This window comes from Silurus aristotelis, assembly GCF_946808225.1.
Source record: "Silurus aristotelis genome assembly, chromosome: 12".
Classification (NCBI taxonomy): domain Eukaryota; kingdom Metazoa; phylum Chordata; class Actinopteri; order Siluriformes; family Siluridae; genus Silurus; species Silurus aristotelis.
Window position 1 is genome coordinate 24,680,008 of NC_139585.1, and position 18,545 is coordinate 24,698,552.

General features: G+C 41.0%; 1 protein-coding gene across 1 annotated transcript in view; it reads left to right on the forward strand.

Annotated features, from left to right (window-relative positions):
* The window catches only part of dnah9 (dynein, axonemal, heavy chain 9), a 145,416-nt gene that overhangs the window by 72,246 nt on the left and 54,625 nt on the right, over positions 1 to 18,545 (forward strand). The window contains exons 42-48 of the mRNA XM_083556808.1: positions 6,546 to 6,707; positions 7,368 to 7,564; positions 9,113 to 9,275; positions 9,556 to 9,679; positions 9,922 to 10,064; positions 11,838 to 11,999; positions 12,360 to 12,593. Coding sequence (XP_083412934.1) covers positions 6,546 to 6,707; positions 7,368 to 7,564; positions 9,113 to 9,275; positions 9,556 to 9,679; positions 9,922 to 10,064; positions 11,838 to 11,999; positions 12,360 to 12,593 — 1,185 coding nt within the window. The remainder of the gene's footprint in view (positions 1 to 6,545; positions 6,708 to 7,367; positions 7,565 to 9,112; positions 9,276 to 9,555; positions 9,680 to 9,921; positions 10,065 to 11,837; positions 12,000 to 12,359; positions 12,594 to 18,545) is intronic.

An 18,545-nucleotide genomic window follows, 5' to 3' on the forward strand; every position in this document is an offset into this window, starting at 1 on the left:
AGAGAGAGAGAGAAGAATGAGAGCGGTGCAGATGAGATACAGTTAAGAGAGCATTTGAAGAGCCGACCTTATTTCTGCTGTTCTAATTCGGCTAGCAGTTCGGGCGTGCGTTGTGTGAGAGGAGCTTCATTCGGTCATGTCCGTTTGGAAGTTTGGGCAATTTCTCCTCTCTTAAAGAATCTTTTACTGAACCGTTCTTCAGGTTCGATTTTGACGTTTAAACGTTCGGTTTTCGATGGCTTATATGTTCAGGTCAGGAGAGCTGATTGATGGCTTACCTCAGAAATGTAAAAGTGAATAGTAAAAGTATATTATTTGTTAATTTATACATGCAATACTTCTGCACATTTCTACATTTCTACACTGCTCAGGGACTTTATATTTATTCGTTGTACTTCGAGAGCTTTTGTACATTTATCACTGTCAAAGATTTATATTTATTTGCTGTGTCTATATTTATATTTACAAATGTATCTGCACTTGCACACAATAATACTCTGGTAGATGCTAAACTGCATTTTGAACTATGCAATGACACAATATAATACCATCCATCCATCCATCCATCCATCCATCCATCCATCCATCTTCACTATATTACCAAAAGTATTGGGTCACCTGACCTTTCCTCCTATATGTGGTTCTTTTCCAAACTGTTACCACAAAGCTGGAGGCACACAGGCACACAAAACCTGTTCCAGCATGGTGATGCCCCTGTGCACAAAGTGAGCTCCTTGAAGATCTGGTTTACATGATTTGGAGAGGAAGATCTTCAGTGGCCTGCTATAGAGCTCTAATCTGGAATTGGAACACTTTCGCAAACACCATTGTGGCTGATGAACACAAATATCCATAAGCACACTCCAAAATCTAGTGGAACATCTTCCCTGAAGAGTGGAGGGAATTATAATAACAAATTGGTACTAAATGTGGAATGCGATGCTAAAAAAAATCACATAGTGTACTTATGACCAGGTGACCCAATACTTTTGGCAATATAATCTGTCTGTTTGTCTGTCGAAGTGGTAGAGACTTACATTCATCTCATTCATTCAAACGAGCAGCTATAGGTTTTCAGGGGCCCAGAAATGGAAAATAGGTGTCAGTAGGATTTTAACTCTCATCCGAAGTCTTGAAATTAAAGATATTAATTTCCTCTTAACATATTACATACAGTGCACTCTCATTATTTCAACTCATTATTGCCATATGTACTAGAAACATATCAACACTATTAACATATTTACTCTTTTCATTTCACATATTTCCAGCGTCCACGATACAGACATAAGATTCGCATGTGCTTTTTTGAAACATTAAACATGGCAGAAGGTGCGATAAGTATGAGGTAGATATGATAAATATGAGGTTGAAGTCAGAGCTCTGAAACAGGCCACTGAAGATCTTCTTCTCCAAACAATATAAAGCATATCTTCTTGGAGTGGTTTTGTGCACAGTGGCATGTTGGAACAGGTTTGGATCTCCTAGTTCAAGTCGAGGAAAATTTTCACATTACCACATCCAAAGATATCCAACTTTGTGGTAAGGGTTTGGGGAAGAGCCAGATATGGCTGGAAAAGTCAGGTGTTCCAATAATTAGTTCAACACACTACTAACATAGTCACTGTAAACATTAGTAACACTGATGTTTTATTCATTATATTGTATACCAAAAAACAAATAAATCCTCATTTAAATATTGCAATAAGCTTCAGTGTGTATCTGGACTTCTCTGACAGAGCTAAAGTAATTAATTTATAGCCTGCGAACGTGGATGCTTAGATAATAAGGCTCCATCGAGATCGGAATCCATCGGCAGGCATCGTGTAGGCTCTGCTGCGAGCTGACAGCCTTGTGCGTCCTGTAGGCTCTGCCGTAACGGGGAGGCAGAGCTCTAGGCAGTTTTGCCGCGTGCGCCGTGTGTCTGCATGCGTGCATGTCATCTTAACTGACTTCTCCAGGAACGTTCTTGCCGAGGGAAAGCCGGGGACCGCCGAGCTCATCCAGATTGAACGGCCGATCAGTTTGATTTATTTGTTTATCAACCCAGGGCACCTTACGGAACCTTGTTATGCCACCTTTTCAAAAGACGTTTATTTGATAGGCAGGTCTTTTGCGTCACTTTTGCACTCGTACCGCGTCAATAAATAAAAACAGAATGCAAAGATTTGCAAATCTTATAAACTTATAATTTGTTCACAATAGAACATAGTGTATCTTAGAGAGACAGAATCGTTTAGAAGTAAAGATGGGCAGAGCTTCAACAATATGTGAAAAACTTTATTCTGAAATTGTTCCCCAATTTGTAGACAATGTTCAACATAAAATTGCAAAACAGTTGAATATCTCATTAATTACAGAGCAATATTGAATATGATTCTGTAATGTAAATCACTGGAGCTCATTAACACCTCCAGAAATCACGGAACAGTTTGTCATCCACAAATGCAGGTTAAATCCCTATCAGGCAAAGAAGAAGATAATGTGTGAATGTGATCCAGAAATAGCGCCATCATCTCTGGGCCAAAACTTATTTAAAATGTTCTGAGGCAAAGTGGAAAACTGTTCTGTGATCAGACAAATTGAATTTATTTATTTCTTTTTTGGAAACCATGAACACCACGTCCTGCGGACTAAAGAGGAGAGGGACCATCCGGCTTGTTATCAGTGCTCAGTTCAAAAGGCCACATCTCTGATGGTATGGGAGTGCATTAGTGCTGGTGGAATGGGCAGCATGTACTTTTAGAAAGGCTTTTTTAAATGCTAAATGGTGTTTCAGAGCAACATTTCATTTCACGTTTTCTTTCATCCAGAAAAACATCTTTTTTCGGGGAAGGCCTTGCAGTTTTGCAGTACAAGACAATGTGAACTGCATACTGCATAAAAACAAAAATCAATACAAAAGCATGAGTCCGGGTGCTGCCTGCCTGTCTAGACCTGTCACAATTCGAAAACATTTGGTGCATCAAGAAGCAAAAAACACAACAAAGAAAACCCAGAACTCTTAAGCAGCTAGAATCCTGTATCACAGTGGTCCCCAAACATTTTTGCTCTACGAACTGATTTAATGTTAGACGATATTTTCATGGACCAGTCTCTAAGGTGTGGCGGGCAAATATAATAATAAATGTGAATCCACTGTGTTGTTTTTTGTTCATTTTGATAGCTTGGGTTTTTTTTTATTTAGCGGTAATGTATTATGGGTTACCGGTCGACATGTCATTAAGACGTGTGACAGAGGCAAGCACCATGACATGCATCAAGAGTGAGTCATAGCCAGATGTGGCAGAGAGAATCCGGTAATTTTCCAAAATAAAACATTGTTCAGAATCTGTTAATAAATAAAACAGAAATAATGTAATGTGAGTTATGTATTCTTTCTGTGCGGCCCCGTACCGGTTGGGGACCACTGCAGTATCAGACACAAATGGACAACATTCCTCTCCTAAAACTTTAGCAACCGGTCTCCTCATTTCCCAGATGTATACGGTGAGAAGACCTGATGCTACACAGTGGTACATATGTCCCTTTCCCAACTTTTTTGAGATGTGTGGCAGCCATTAAAAATACAAAATGACCTTATTTCTACCTTAAAATAGTATATATTCTCATTTAAAACATGTTTTTTTGTTTATTTGTGTTACTGAGAATAGAATATGGATTTAATAAAATTTAAAGCATTCTGTTTTTGTTTATATTATGCAACTTTTTTGGAATTGGGATTGTACATAATACCATTCGCAGACTATTAAATCGTATGTTTATGGAGTTGAGGACTAAAGTCCTGGTGAATTAGCAGTGTATTTGCACAGATGGTGCTGTGTCCTGAACAGTTTCGTTAACAGTTTGCCTCAGTCCACAGTGCCTTGTCTTTTATATCAGTGACGCCAGAGGTTGTCGGTTGTCACATCAAGATCGAGAGTGAGTTTAATCCCATGCTCCTGAGGTACCAGTCACCGGTTCTTCTGTCCTTTTTCTCTTCTCTTTGGATGTGTCCGATTTGTCCTGACGCCCTACCTCTGGATGGGGTTCTCTTCAATTGGAGACCACCCTGTGCAGCTGAGAATGGTGCCACCTCACTGGCCTAAAGATCGGGCACCTCAAGAACTTTGAGGATGGATTTGGATTGTAATTAATATAAACACTGACCTTCCGATCAGTAACCCAGATCCTTAACCACTGAGCTACCAACACATTTAAACATGCAATTATAGGGAATGAGGCCAATATCACGCTTTGGTGTACATCAACTGAGGCAGAAAAATGCCCACAATGCACCCTGCTGGCAAAATCCCATTTGCATACCTGACCACAGATTTTCACACTGTCCGAAATCTGATTCATTGCCTTTTAATCAAGCAATTAGCAGCCATTATGCACCGTTCGTGGTTGAGTCTGGGTTTTTTGCGGACCGCCCGATGATTACAATGCATGCCGTTTAGTTACATTCAGCAGCTTGTGGTAAATGTAAGCATCATTTAGTAACAATCAATTAGGAACTAATGGGGCTTAGTGCAAGTCGGGGAAATCAACAGGAAGCCGTCTTAATGATCGAGGAGTCCGAATCGAGAAGGTCTGAAGGTTGAAGGTATATAGAAAGTTAGCTTATATAGGCAGCTGGTTATTTTCCTTCTAATGAATCAGCGCCTTGGTGGAACATTGAGGCCAGGAGGTTCAGGGTGCCCACAGGAGGTCTTTTAATGCCAGGTAGTTTATTGTAAGAATTTATTTCTTGTTTTAAGAGTGTTTTCAAATAAACACATTGGTTCTATTGAATAATCATGTACACATATTTATTTTGGAACTTGCCTGCAGCTCTGCCTCCAAAAGCAGAGGATACAAATTGAACTTTTGTTGTTAATCAAGTTGTTGTAGTTGTTGTCATTAGTAATGGTGGCCCTGGAATTCTTGGTGCTGTTGTTGGTGGTGGTATTTTAGATTTTGTTTGTTTTTTACCTTGTTGATGTTTTAGGTGGTGTTTTGGTGGTGATGTCTTTGGTGTTATTTGGTGTTTCTGGTGTTGGTGATGTTTTTGGTGTTAGTGGTGGTGGTAGTTTTGATAATATTGTTGAAGTGGATGGTGATAGAGGTGATTTTTGGTGAGGGTTGTTTGTTTCTGGTACTAGGGATGTTTTGGAGGTGGGTAGCAGTAATGTTTTGATGGTCTTGTTGGTGGTGTCTGGGATGGATTGGGGTTGGTGGCGGTATTGTTTTCATGACAATATTGATGGTGATGTTTTTGGTGGAAATTGGTGTTTCGTGTATTGGTGATTTTTCCGGGGTTGTTTGTTGTGTTGGGGTTGGTGGTGGTTTTACTGGTATTATTGGTGGTGTTTTTGGTGGTGTTTGGTGTTTCTGGTGTTGTTTATGTTTTGCGATTCGTGATGGTGGTAGTTTTGGTGATGGTAGTTTTGATGGAATTATTGGTGGTGCTGTTTTTCGTGTTGTGGATGTTTTGTGGGTTGGTTGTAATAGTGTTTTGGTGGCACTATTATAGGTGATGTTTTTGGTGGTGTTTGGTGTTGATGTTTTTGTGCCGCTACTATTGGTAGCGTGATTATAGGTGATGTTTTTGGTGATTATTGGTGTTTCGGGTGTTGGTGATATATTTAAACACTTGTTTGTAGTGTTGGGGTTGTGCTATTATTTGTGGTGATGTTTTTGGTGGTGATTGTAGTTTTAGTGACATTGTTGATTGTGATGTTTTGTGCAGTGTTTATGGTGTTGTTTGGTGTTTCTGGTGTTGGTAAGGTTTTTAGTGTTGGCGGTCATGTTTTAGTGGCGGAGATTTTGATGGTGTTATTGGTAGTGATGTTTTTAGTGGTGTTTGGTGTTTTCTGGTGTTGGTGATGTTTTCAGGGTTGTTTCTAGTGTTGTGGTTGTTGGGTGTATTTAGTGATATTGGGTGGTTGTTTGGTATTTTACATGGGGGTGGTGGTGGGTTCTCTTTAGTGATTTTGGTGCTGTTTTTGGCATTGGTTCTGTCATTAATGGTGGTGCTGGTTTGGTTTTGTTTCATGTTTTTGGGGCATGACGGTCTGATGTTTTTTTGTGTTGCTGTTGGGGATGTTTTTGTTGTGTCTGTGTTTTTGAATGATATCAGGAAATGTGCAGGTCATACAAAATGCATTTTGATTTCAATTCTCTATACTTTTGTCTCCAAGACAATGAAAACAGTCAGTCTCCTCAGGTAATTAAGACATCGTGTGCCACGGCATTTCAAAATTTGCCCTCTATTATAAATTTCAGAAATGGATTTAATCTCCTTTAGAAGTCAATTTCCTTATAAACTTGTTTTGACACACAATAAATGGTTTATTTCCCTCTCTGTTCAACCTGTCAGACCTCCATAAGCCTGAGGATTTCTGTTCGCTCCGTATTCGGCCTAAATACTTCTTCCATACTATGTCTTCCAGGATGGTGCAGGGTTTCATTATGAACTCTACATTACGTACTTATTTTCCCTTCAGCTTCGAACGAACAAATGAGAAATAAAAAAAAATGCATTTAGGATTGTGTGCAATGACTTTTTTTCTCCATTTCAGGGCATTCTCTTTTGCAAAAATGAGTGCATCAAGACACCTCAGGACCTTGTAAAGATCTACCTCCATGAGTCCAATCGAGTTTATCGGGACAAGATGGTGGAAGACAAGGACTTTTCCACTTTCGATAAGCTGCAGTCTGAAGTGGTGGGAAAGTTTTATGAGGTGAGAGGCCGAGGCTTCAGTTTGACAAAGCGGCCTGTGGTCATTAAGGCATGTGTGTCTGGTTCAGCGAGGATGTTCTGGTTTGGTCAGTCAGTACTGCCTTAGACAGACAAAGTTAATCAGAGCTAAAGCCTGTCAGTGCGCACCACCATCAGTCCAGCAAATTAGTGGAAAAGCTGAAGGATAAAAAAGAAATGATGTAATGGCTGTTCTTTCTGCTGCCCACTGACTCCCTCAGTTTATCACAGAGTGGTTATTCTTGTAGAAAAAGAGGAGAAAACTGACAAGCCTATCCTGCTATTCTTCTGTAAAGCAGCATTCTGTCAACTTCATGACACACACACTCACACCAAACACACACACACACATTCTCAACTCTCCCCAGTCAAATCTGCCAAGTCCTGTTGCGTCAGTCTATCATGTCAGCCAAGAAAGGAAGCTTCCCAAATCTAGCGTAGGCAGCAGCTCTGTGAAAGAAAAAAAAAATTATGCATTGTGTTAATAGCATGAATTAAAACGAAAGAATGGACGGTTTTTGGTGAATATTATTTTAATAGATAAGGACCAGGATCTCCCTCGAAGGCAGCAGCACTCTAAAGTTATTGGTATTCTATGTTTAATATTTGATGGTATTCTAAAGCGAGTTTGTGTTCCCACTAGGACATGGACGAAGCTCTGGCGGAGGCCAAGGTGATGAATATGTACTGCCATTTTGCCTTGGGCATTGGCGAACCAAAATACATGCCTGTGCAATCTTGGGAAAGCCTGAACAAAACCCTACTGGAGGCTCTGGACAGCTACAACGAGGTCAACGCGGCACTCCATCTCGTTCTCTTCGAGGACGCCATGTGTCACATGTATGGTTGGAGATACCCGTTGAATTTTATCAATATGTAATAGGGATGTGCATTTCCATAACTGCGTCTGATGCGATTCGCATGTCGATGCTTAGCCAACGATACGATACATTAAAGATACATTTGAAGCGATTTTACTCGGTTCAGACAGACCACAAATCATGAATTTGCCTTCTGACACGCCTCGGTTTCCATAATGTTGTGAAACGTCAGATCATGAGCTTAATATATATATATATATCTTAATATTTATTACATATATTACAGAGACGGGAAGTACAACAAATACTTTGTTACTCTACTGAAGTAGATTTTTCTGGTATTCGTATTTGAATTCATTATTTATTTTTCAGGACAACTTTTTAATTTTACTCATTACATTTTTCACTAAAATATGTCCTTTCTACTTCGTACATTTTCAAGCCATTTTTGGCGACTCAATATTTTTTCTTTTCACTGCGCGCCGTTTTCAGCCCATCAATCGATTTCCAGTCATTGCGCTGCTTTTTTAATCTACCACTGCCGTATCATTTCCTGGCTCTCACACACCACAGACGTAGGCTAGCATAGGAAGGCGATGAGTCAGAGGGAGTCAGCAATGTGAAAAAATGACTGATCATCATCATCTTTGCCCTGCTTGTTTTGTATATGGTGATTGTTCAGCCTGAATATATTTGTTAAATAACACAATTTTATATTAATGTGATGTGACGTCCAGTTACCAGTGTGACACTAAAACAGGTAGTAGTATAGTCTAGTAATGTCTTTTTACTTAAGTACATGTCAGAGCCTAAATTTCTTTACTTTAACTTTAACTTTAATTAAACATAAGTATCTGTACTTCTGCTTGAGTAAAGGATGTGTGTGTGTGTGTGTGTGTGTGTGTGTGTGTGTGTGTGTGTGTGTGTGTGTGTGTGTGTGTGTGTGTGTGTGTGTGTGTGTATATATATATATATATACACACACACACACACACACACACACACACACACACACACACACACACACACACACATAATTAGGACCTAGGAGCTCGACAGATTACAAAATTTGGTTTATTGAAAATCAGTAGGTGAAACTCATTCATTAGCCACAGTGGATTAAACAGTCCATCTCATCTCTCGCTTGCTACACTTCAGCAGAGACTGTTCTTTCCCACGCGATTCCCAATCACTGTTCTCATGGTATCATCTACAGATCTTATTCAAAGTTGTAGTACATCATTTATAAATTCAAATTTTTACTTTGTAGTTAAAGGCAAATATGTTAAAAACAGCGCATCACATCGGTAACATTGATGCCGATTCACTGATGCGAATCGGTTAAACTTACATTAACTACGATTTATCATTGTACCTGCGGCATTGTAGAAAAAGTACGAGGGAAGAGTTACTCTGATCGCGGTGCTGTGGATGAGAAGGGGAAAAAAAAAAGATGATGACAGTGATGGTGATGATAATGCTGATAACGAACCGACAGCGATGCGCTTCCTCAATAACAACTCTAATTCCTTTCCTCTCGCGTTTCCACCCTTCTTGTCTGCTTCAGCTGTCGCATCAACCGCATCCTGGAGTCTCCCAGGGGAAACGCCTTGCTGGTCGGGGTGGGCGGGAGCGGCAAGCAGAGTCTGACGAGACTGGCAGCCTTCATCAGCTCCCTTGAGGTCTTCCAGATTACTCTGAAGAAAGGATACAGCATTGCCGATCTCAAGGTAGCACGGGCGCATCACTTCCCGAGCACTTCATTCTGTTCTCAAAGCGACACCCTGATGAGATGAGATGTCATGCTTTCGTTTATTGGACTGTACATCAATGCGACAACATATACACTAGTAACATTTAAATAAGTATCCTGAAGCCCTTTTCAACTTTATGGTATTACACAGGATTGCAAAATGACAGTCTGAAGGGTTTGTGTGTGTGTGTGTGTGTGTGTGTGTGTGTGTGTGTGTGTGTGTGTGTGTGTGTGTGTGTGTGTGTGTGTGTGTTTAGAGCGATTTGGCCACGCTGTACATCAAAGCCGGGGTGAAGAATATTGGCACGGTGTTCCTCATGACAGATGCCCAGGTTGCAGATGAGAAGTTCCTTGTGTTAGTCAATGATCTTTTGGCATCAGGTAAGCACAGACATTTACAAACTCACGGCCCGGCTTTCAAGTCGGCCTTATTTTTCCGCCAGCTATTAAGCCTAGGCTAAAGGATCGAAACAGTAGTGTTTTTCCTAAGCTTGAAAGTCAATTTGTCATATTTCTTGTAATAAAACCTGACAAAAAAAATCATTTAAAACCCCCAAATCACTTAGCTGTCGTTGCTCTGGCTTCTCCCTTTTCTTCCTCTTCTGTATATTTCTTCACACCAGGTGAGATCCCAGACCTGTTCCCTGACGACGAGGTGGAGAACATCATAAACGGCATGAGGAACGAGGTGCGCAGCCTGGGCCTTCTGGACACCAGGGAGAACTGCTGGAAATTCTTCATTGACCGTGTTCGCCGGCAACTTAAGGTGCGTCAGGAGTCACAGGAGTGTTAAATTGGAAGCTCAATATGTACTGATGTAGATCAGTAATGGACTGTCAGGAAGTAAATGTAATTCTTTACTGTACTTAAGAAGCTTTACCTTACTGAAGTATTTCCGTTTGGGGAGACTTTTAACTTCACTACACACAAGTCAAATATCGTACTTTTTTACTCAACTACATTTTGCGAATTCAGTCTATTTATTTATGAGTGGATAAAAATGTGACTGGCCACCACGCAGCAAGCCAATCAGTGTCCAGTTTTCTAATCGTTGTGTTTGCTGCTAGGTGATCTCTATTTAGCATCAACATAGTTTAGCGTTGGTTCAACACTAAGCAAAACATTTTGAGAGGAATAAATGAGCCATTAGGGTTGCAAAAGCCTTAGTGCCGGTCCCAAGCCCGGATAAATGGTTGCATTAGGAAGGGCATCCAGCGTAAAAAACATGTGCCAAATCAAACATGCGGATGGTCCGCTCTGTCGACCCCTAATGGGAGAAGCCAAAAGAAATGATGGAAGAAACTCCTGGCTCGAACTCGCCGCAACACCCGTGACCTTTATTACGTGAATTTATGAAAGTAGTTGAAAAGAAGGTTTTGGGCTCATGATTATTTGAATAGTTATCAATCAGGGTTTGACTCATTTATATCATTCAAATTTTTGATTTGTGTGTTGAGTCACATTCGAGTCTTTTCACATAAACTAGGTTGATTAAGCAAAGAGTTTTGTGACAAAAATGATAGTAGGAACATTATAGCCATAATAAATCAGTACTTTGGATACTTAAGTACATTTAAAGGCAAATACTTTTGTACTTTTACTGAAGTGAAAAAGGACATGGTTTGTGTACTTCATCCACCACTGACGTAGATTGACTGGGCTGAAATCTGTTCCTATACTTTTGCATAATCATGTATGGTTGCTTTTAAATCGGAAGGTCTCCATTCGAGAGAGTTTGATGACCAAGGCCTCCCATTCTGTTGTGCAAGAAATGGGGTGCCCCAAAATAGTCGAAGATTCAATGCTTCGATAGGAGGAGCCTCATTCGACTACCAGTCCCACAGGCGAATCTTCTGAGACGTGTTATGACACGAGGATCGTGTTATTTTGGTTATATGGGGTGCTCAATATCTGATTTCACATAGAACTACTGGTTTTCTCTCAAGTTCATATACAGATTATTGTGATAGTGCTGTAAATAAACATGTGAAAAGAAGCTTTAAATAAATGTTTTTCATGTGCGTGAATAAATCCAACCCGTGACAGATTTAAGTTTTACTTTCCCTGATCCGTGATTGACACAGAAGCATCTTGGTATTTGGATATTTTTGTAGTTATTTCTGCTATTTCTTAGGTTTATCGGTCCAAATATTTTTATACATTTTCTTCTCGCTAATTTTGGTCGAGTTTCTGAATATCGTGGCTTTAAAATGTTATGAGGAAACATTTTTTTTTATTGCCCTTCATTTCAACTTTAAAAAGATTTATTAAACATTGCTACTTTAGTCTATCACTTGACAGACCGTTTTGGTCGTCGTGTGGAAAAGAAAAAAAAAATACCCACACATGATTCGACTATCAGTTGACTATAGGCAAGACTTTACCATTCTGATTCGAATATGTAAATCCTTAGTCTTGGACAAATCCCTTGCAAGGAATGTAAAAAATGTGTCAAAAGGATGAGCATGTTCTAAAGTTTACTTTGAGAACATAATAGGGATTGTCCTTCAACCAGTCTTGGGGTTTCCTATATTTGCAGGTAGCACTGTGCTTTTCTCCAGTGGGCAACAAGCTGAGGGTTCGTAGCAGGAAGTTCCCGGCCGTAGTGAACTGCACCGCGATCGATTGGTTCCACGAGTGGCCACAAGAGGCACTGGAGTCAGTCAGCGTGAGGTTCCTCCAGGAGGTGGAGCACATTGAGGTAAAAAACGCAGGGGTCAAACCCGCTGTTACTCAGGGGGTTTAGAAATGCAATTTGATCTACAGTGATGTATCATTTCCGCATAAATCTAGATAGTATGCGAGAGCAAACAACTCCCAAGGTGAGCATGTTAACATAATTCAATGCAAGTAAAGATGCCTGGAGTCACGAGAGAAATAATTAGTGTGGGCCGGGTGGCGTGGTGTGGTGTAAAGTCATTCTCAGTGTCATGTTTGGAAGGTAATGAAATGATGATCAGAATGGAATGGATTGACACCTCTGGCAAGGTGTTGTTCTTTTGCGCTTGGATGGAAATGAGATTTTCTTTCCTTTTTTTCTCCCCCCACATGTGTTTCTTAGCCACAAGTGAAGGACTCTGTGAGTAAGTTTATGGCGTACGTCCACGTCAGCGTCAACAAAATCTCTAAGGACTACCTGGTCAATGACCGGCGATACAACTACACTACCCCCAAGTCCTACCTAGAGCAGATCAAACTCTACAGGAACCTGCTGGCTCTCAAGAGGAAAGACCTCAGCATGAAGATGGAGCGACTAGAAAATGGCCTTCAGAAGCTCAACAGCACCTCGGCGCAGGTACGTCCTTTGTCCTTCCTATCTACCTGCAAGGTCTGGGTCACTTTAAAACACCTAGTTTCAGATTACAGATATATTATACAGTATATGGAGAAATGTTTGTGGACACCTGACCAAGATTGATTTGTGCTTTTGTGTCAATTTGCTGACATAATGACCTCTAGTCGTCTGGGAAGATGTTCCACTAGATTCTGGAGTGTGCTTGTGGAGAGGGGTACAAGGGGGTTAGTAAAATCAAGTACTGATGTAGGTGAGGTGAGTCAGCCTGGTGTGCAGGTCAGCGTTCCAATTCATCCTCTCCAATTCATTCGTTCATTCAAAGCTCTCCAATGAGGTTAAGGTCAGAGTAGGTCATTCAAGATCTTCCAGTGTGATTTGGACTCCATGCCATGAAATCCAAATCTTTATAGAGCTCAAGTGAAGTCAAGAAGCCTTTGTTGTCATTCCAACTACATATATAGCTGATGCAGAGGTGGAAGGTAATGAAATACAAATACTTTGTTACTGTACTTAAGTAGATTTTTCCGGTATCGGTATTTTACTTCACTATATATTTTTCACTCATTAAATGTTTTACACAAATATCTGTACTTTCTACTTCTTCCATTTTCAAAACAGAGAGTTTAAATCTATTTGGTGACATGAACAAGATTTTTTTTTAGCCCATCGACCTATTTCCTGTCAATGCACGGCTTTTTCAACCTACCGTTGGTGTATCATTTACTGGCTCTCACGCGCCACAGATGTATGCTAGCATACGAAGCTAACAACGAGCAAAGCATGTGTATGAGACAGAGGGAGTCATGATCACATGATCACCATCATCTTTTCTCTGCTTGTGTTCTGTATGGTGGTTGTTCAGCCGGGATACATTTATTTAGTAACAAACTTTAAAATTTGTTTTGTATTAATATATGAATTTGATGGAAAGTCCAGTTACCAGCATCACACTCAGACAGGTGGTTGTAATGGCTACTTAAATGTTTTTAAAGTCTCTGGTAAAAGTTGAAGTACCGATTACACTTATTTCTTCTTAAGTTAAATTATGGGCATTACCATGTACTACATGTACTAAGTCCCTATAAAGTACATCATGTTCAGCCAAGACTGGACTACTGCAACTCTCTGCTGGCAGGTCTTCCTCTGAACGCTATTCGTCCACTGCAAATGATCCAAAACGCAGTTGCACGACTTGTGTTCAATCAGCCCAAGTTCTCCCACACCACCCCACTGCTGCGCTCCCTTCACTGGCTTCCAGTAGCTGCACGTATCAGATTTCAAACACTGAAGCTTGCCTACAAGGGCAAAAATGGACCAGCACCATCTTACCTCAGAGACCTCATCACACCACGCACTGCACCACGCTGTCTGAGATCCTCCAGCACTGCTCGAATGGTACCACCTTCTATCAGAAAGAGAAGTAAGTATACCTCAAGGCTCTTCTCTGTTCTGGCACCGAGGTGGTGGAATGAACTTCCCCTAGATGTCCGTACAGCGGAGTCCCTGACTATCTTCAAGCGGCGGTTGAAGACCTTCCTCTTCATGAAACACTTAAATTAGCACTTTCCAAGTTTGCCTTGTAGAATTCAAGAGTTATATTTATATTAAGTTTGTAATCTTGCATACCAGTGTAGATTTATTCATTACTAGAGACTCAAAGCACTTTTGTACGTCGCTCTGGATAAGGGCGTCTGCTAAATGCCGCAAATGTAAATGTAAAACAAAAGACCACGCAAACACAGTACAAGAACGTGCAGAAGAGATATAAATAGCGCTGACCAGTTTACCTACTTATAATTTGTAAAAAAAAGAGAACTATAAATAAAAGTGTACTTGTAAACATTTAGAAAATAATTTGTGCAATACAGCAACAGCAGCAATCGAGTTGTTATGCTGGAACAGGTTTATGTCTCTTAGTTCAACTAAAAGAATAATTTTATACTAATGCATCTAAAGACATCCGATATAATTGTGTACCTCCAACTTTGTAGTAACAGTTTGGGAAGACCCGCAAATGGCTGGAAAAGTCAGGTGTCTTAATACTTATATCCATGCTATATAGCGTATCATCAGCTTACACACTCAGCAAAACAACAATCACCGGGCTAAATTAATATCCATTGAAATAGATTTTTTTAAGCCTAGTGATGTCAGTGTTTCAGGATAGATGTGGTCCTTTTGCGATGCCCAGCATAATTTGAACGAGAGCGTGTCTGGGAAATCCTATTGAACGAATGCAACGACACGTGTGGCATTGTACCTCACCGTATAGTCCATCACCGGCTTTCCGGTTCTCATTTACTGAAATAAGCTTTCATAAGAAATAAACTGAAGACTGACGTAATTGTATTTCTGGATTCATAATAGGAATGTGCATCTCCGTAACCGAGTCCAATGCATAGCCAATGATACATTAAGGATACATATAAAGCAGCTATCAATGCGATGCGATTCACCCCTATTGCGATGCAGTGCGGATCCGATTCCGATTTGTTCTGATACAATGCAGTGAAAAAAATATACAATGCCATTCAATTCAATACGGTTTAGATAGATCAGTTTTATTGGGTTAGACAGAGGATAATACATTACCTTAAGTGTCTTCTAAATAGAAAAACAGAGGTTCTTTTGCTGTTCTGTCTCCAGGAAGATGCAGCTCTACCTCTGCCATGTTAATCTCTATTCTATGTGACTCTCAGGACACGCTTCGGTCTCCGTAGTGTTGTGATTGCCATATTCACAGTGGTGCTTTTTAAATAATAAAACTAAAGCATAGATAGATAGATGAGGTCTACAAGAGGTCTAGCATTGTCTTGCATTAGGAGGAACCTAGGGCCAACCGCACCGGCATATGGTCTCACAAGGGGTCTAAGGATCTCATCTCGGTACCTAATGGCAGTCAGGCTACCTCTGGTGAGCACATGGAGGGCTGTGCGGCCCTCCAAAGGAATGTCACCCAACACCATTACTGACCCATTGCCAAACCAGTCATGCTGGAGGATGTTGCAGGCAACAGATCGTTCTCCATGGCGTCTCCAGACTCTGTCACGTCTGTCACATGTGCTCAGTGTGAATCTGCTTTCATCTGTGAAGAGCACAGGGTGCCAGTGGCGAATTTGCCAATCTTGGTGTTCTCTGGCAAATGCCAAACGCCCTGCATGGTGTTGGGCTATAAGCACAACCCCCACCTGTGGACATCGGTCCTCCTGCTGGGTTGTTGCCCTCCTACAGCCTCCTCCACGTCTCCTGATGTACTGGCCTGTCTCCTGGTAGCGCCTCTATGCTCTGGACACTACGCTGACAGACACAGCAAACCGTCTTGCCACAGCTCACATTGATGTGCCATCCTGGGTGAGCTGCACTACCTGAGCCACTTGTCTGGGTTGTAGACTCCGTCTTATGCTACCACTAGAGTGAAAGCACTGCCAGCATTTAAAAGTGACAAAAACATCAGCCAGAAAGCATAGGAACTGAGAAGTGGTCTGTGGTCACCACCTGCAGAACCACTCCTTTATTGGTGGTGTCTTGCTAATTGCCTATAATTTCCACCTGTTGTCTATTCCATTTGCACAACAGCATGCGAAATTGATTGTCAATCATTGTTGCTTCCTTAGTGGGCATTTTGATTTCACAGAAGGGTGAAATGATTTGGAGTTACATTGTGTTGTTTAAGTGTTCTCTTTATTTGTTTGAGCAGTATATATATATATATATATACACACACACACACACACACACACACACACACACATATATAAAGCATTTCACTGCATGTCGTACTCCTTATGAATGTGTATATGACAAGTAAAAAATTAAAAATCTTTAAATTAACATTTTTTTAAATGTAAATAAATATATATGTGGATAAATGTACAGCAAATAAATATAAAGGCTCTGGGCAGTTTATAAGATTATGACTAGTGATCAAGTAACACTAATTATTTTTTCATCATGGCACCTGTAAGTGGGTGGGATATTTCAGGCAGCAAGTAAACTTTTTGTCCTCAAAGGTGATGTTTTAGAAGCAGGAAAAATGGGCAAGTGTAAGGATTTGAGCGAGTTTGACGAGGGCCAAATTGAGACGGCTAGACGACTGGGTCAGAGCATCTCCAAAACTGCAGCTATTGTGGGATTTTCCTGGTCTGCAGTGGTCAGTATCAATTAAAAGTGGTCTAAAGAAGGAAAAGCGGTGAACAGGGTCTTGGGCGGCCGAGGCGCGTAAGGGAGCGAAGGCTGGGCCTTGTGGTCCTATCCAACAGGCGAGCTCCGGTAGCTCAAACGGCAGAAGAAGTTGATGCTCGACGGATCAGGACTGTTTTTGGCAACAAAAGGTGGACCAACACAATATTAGGCAGGTGGTCACAATGTTATGCCTGATCGGTGTATATATGAACATATACGAGTAGTTAAATTAGTGCTGGATGTGTGTGAGGCACAATATGTGATTAGAATATGTGATATAAAAATGTACAATGTATGTACAACTGTACAAACGTTAAATACAGTGTACATACAGATGATCTTCTAATAATTATATGTAAAAAATCGTTTTTTACCGATGCAAATATAAAAAAAAAAAAAAAGATTCATAGGGATATGCCAACTATCAGATGCACACTTTTCAAAATAGACGTATCACATCGCAGGTGGTGAATCTTAGCATCCCTACTTCATAGATATCTGTTTATAAAGACACAATGGAATGAGCTTTACGTGGTCCGAGTTGGAGTTGTCCATACTGGTCCTGGAAGAGTAGGGGGTCAGTCGTTCTCGATTCTGTACGCTCCATATTGTACACTATGTGCATAAAAAAAAAAGTCAGAAAGGGTCACTGAAATGAATTCCATCTCCTGTGTCGACCGCAGCATGCTATTTTGCATAAGGTTAATAATGTTTAATAAAAGGCTTCTAGAACTTGGAAACATCCTCCGTCGTGGTTTATCCCCTCAATGTCGTATCGGATTTGTGTGGCTTCATGTGTGTTATCAGCCTCACTCCGGCTTTTCTAAGCAGCTTGTTGCCAGGTAGTAGCAGGTGGGTGTGAATTCCCAGCGGTCCAGACTCTCTTTTCAATCCCAACTAATGGCTTCAGGGGCGGCGTGTTCGGGCCTCTCTACGCTAAGCTTTTTTTTTCGAGACTGGAGCGATTCAGGGATCTCATTTGCATGCACTTCTTAGAGTGAAACGGTTGTGGGAATGGGATGGGGGTTTGTGTGTGTGTGTCGGTGGGGTGTTTGATTCGAAACTGATTCGAAACGCTCGATCGTGTCGAGAAAGATCGATGCCCCCCGGAGTGTCTTGTTTGGATGGACGTCGGGGGAATCGACGGCGAAAGAAAGAAGAGTCAGAAAGAGGGCGGGGTCAGGAGTGATGGCTACGGAAAACAAGAAGTGGGTGTTAATGAGCGAGAAAGTTTATTGGCTTTGCGGCACGTCGGCTTTATTGAAGTGGGACCGCCGCAACATGTAATTAGTGGATATTGATGCAAACGAGTTGCTCCCTACTCGCATGCCCGAGACTTCATATGGATTTTTGCCAGGTTATTTTTTATTAGATCCATTTATTAGAGCCATTATTAGATTGTGTAATACCGGTCTATCGCTTTAGGCGTACTATGAGGCCGCGTTGCTTCGATTAAAGTTTTTGGGGCTTGAAAAAAAAGTGCAGGTTTCGACTCGGCTATGAAAAAAAACGGATCAGGCCGCTCTATTAGCCGTGGAACACCTTTTCCTCCCAAAACGTTAGTCGAGTAGCGCGGTCGCGTAAACGCGGTTATCTTTGAATTGTCGCTCATTTTTGAGAACGGCGCGAAACAGAGGTCAATCTGGTCTGATCCGCTTTTCTTGTTTTTTTTTTTTTGTTTTGTTTTTTTTTACCGAAAAAATCTGCAGCCTCTGCACCGAATGCACGCGGCTCTCCGAGTACCTTTTCTTCTGCCGAAGTGGGATCATT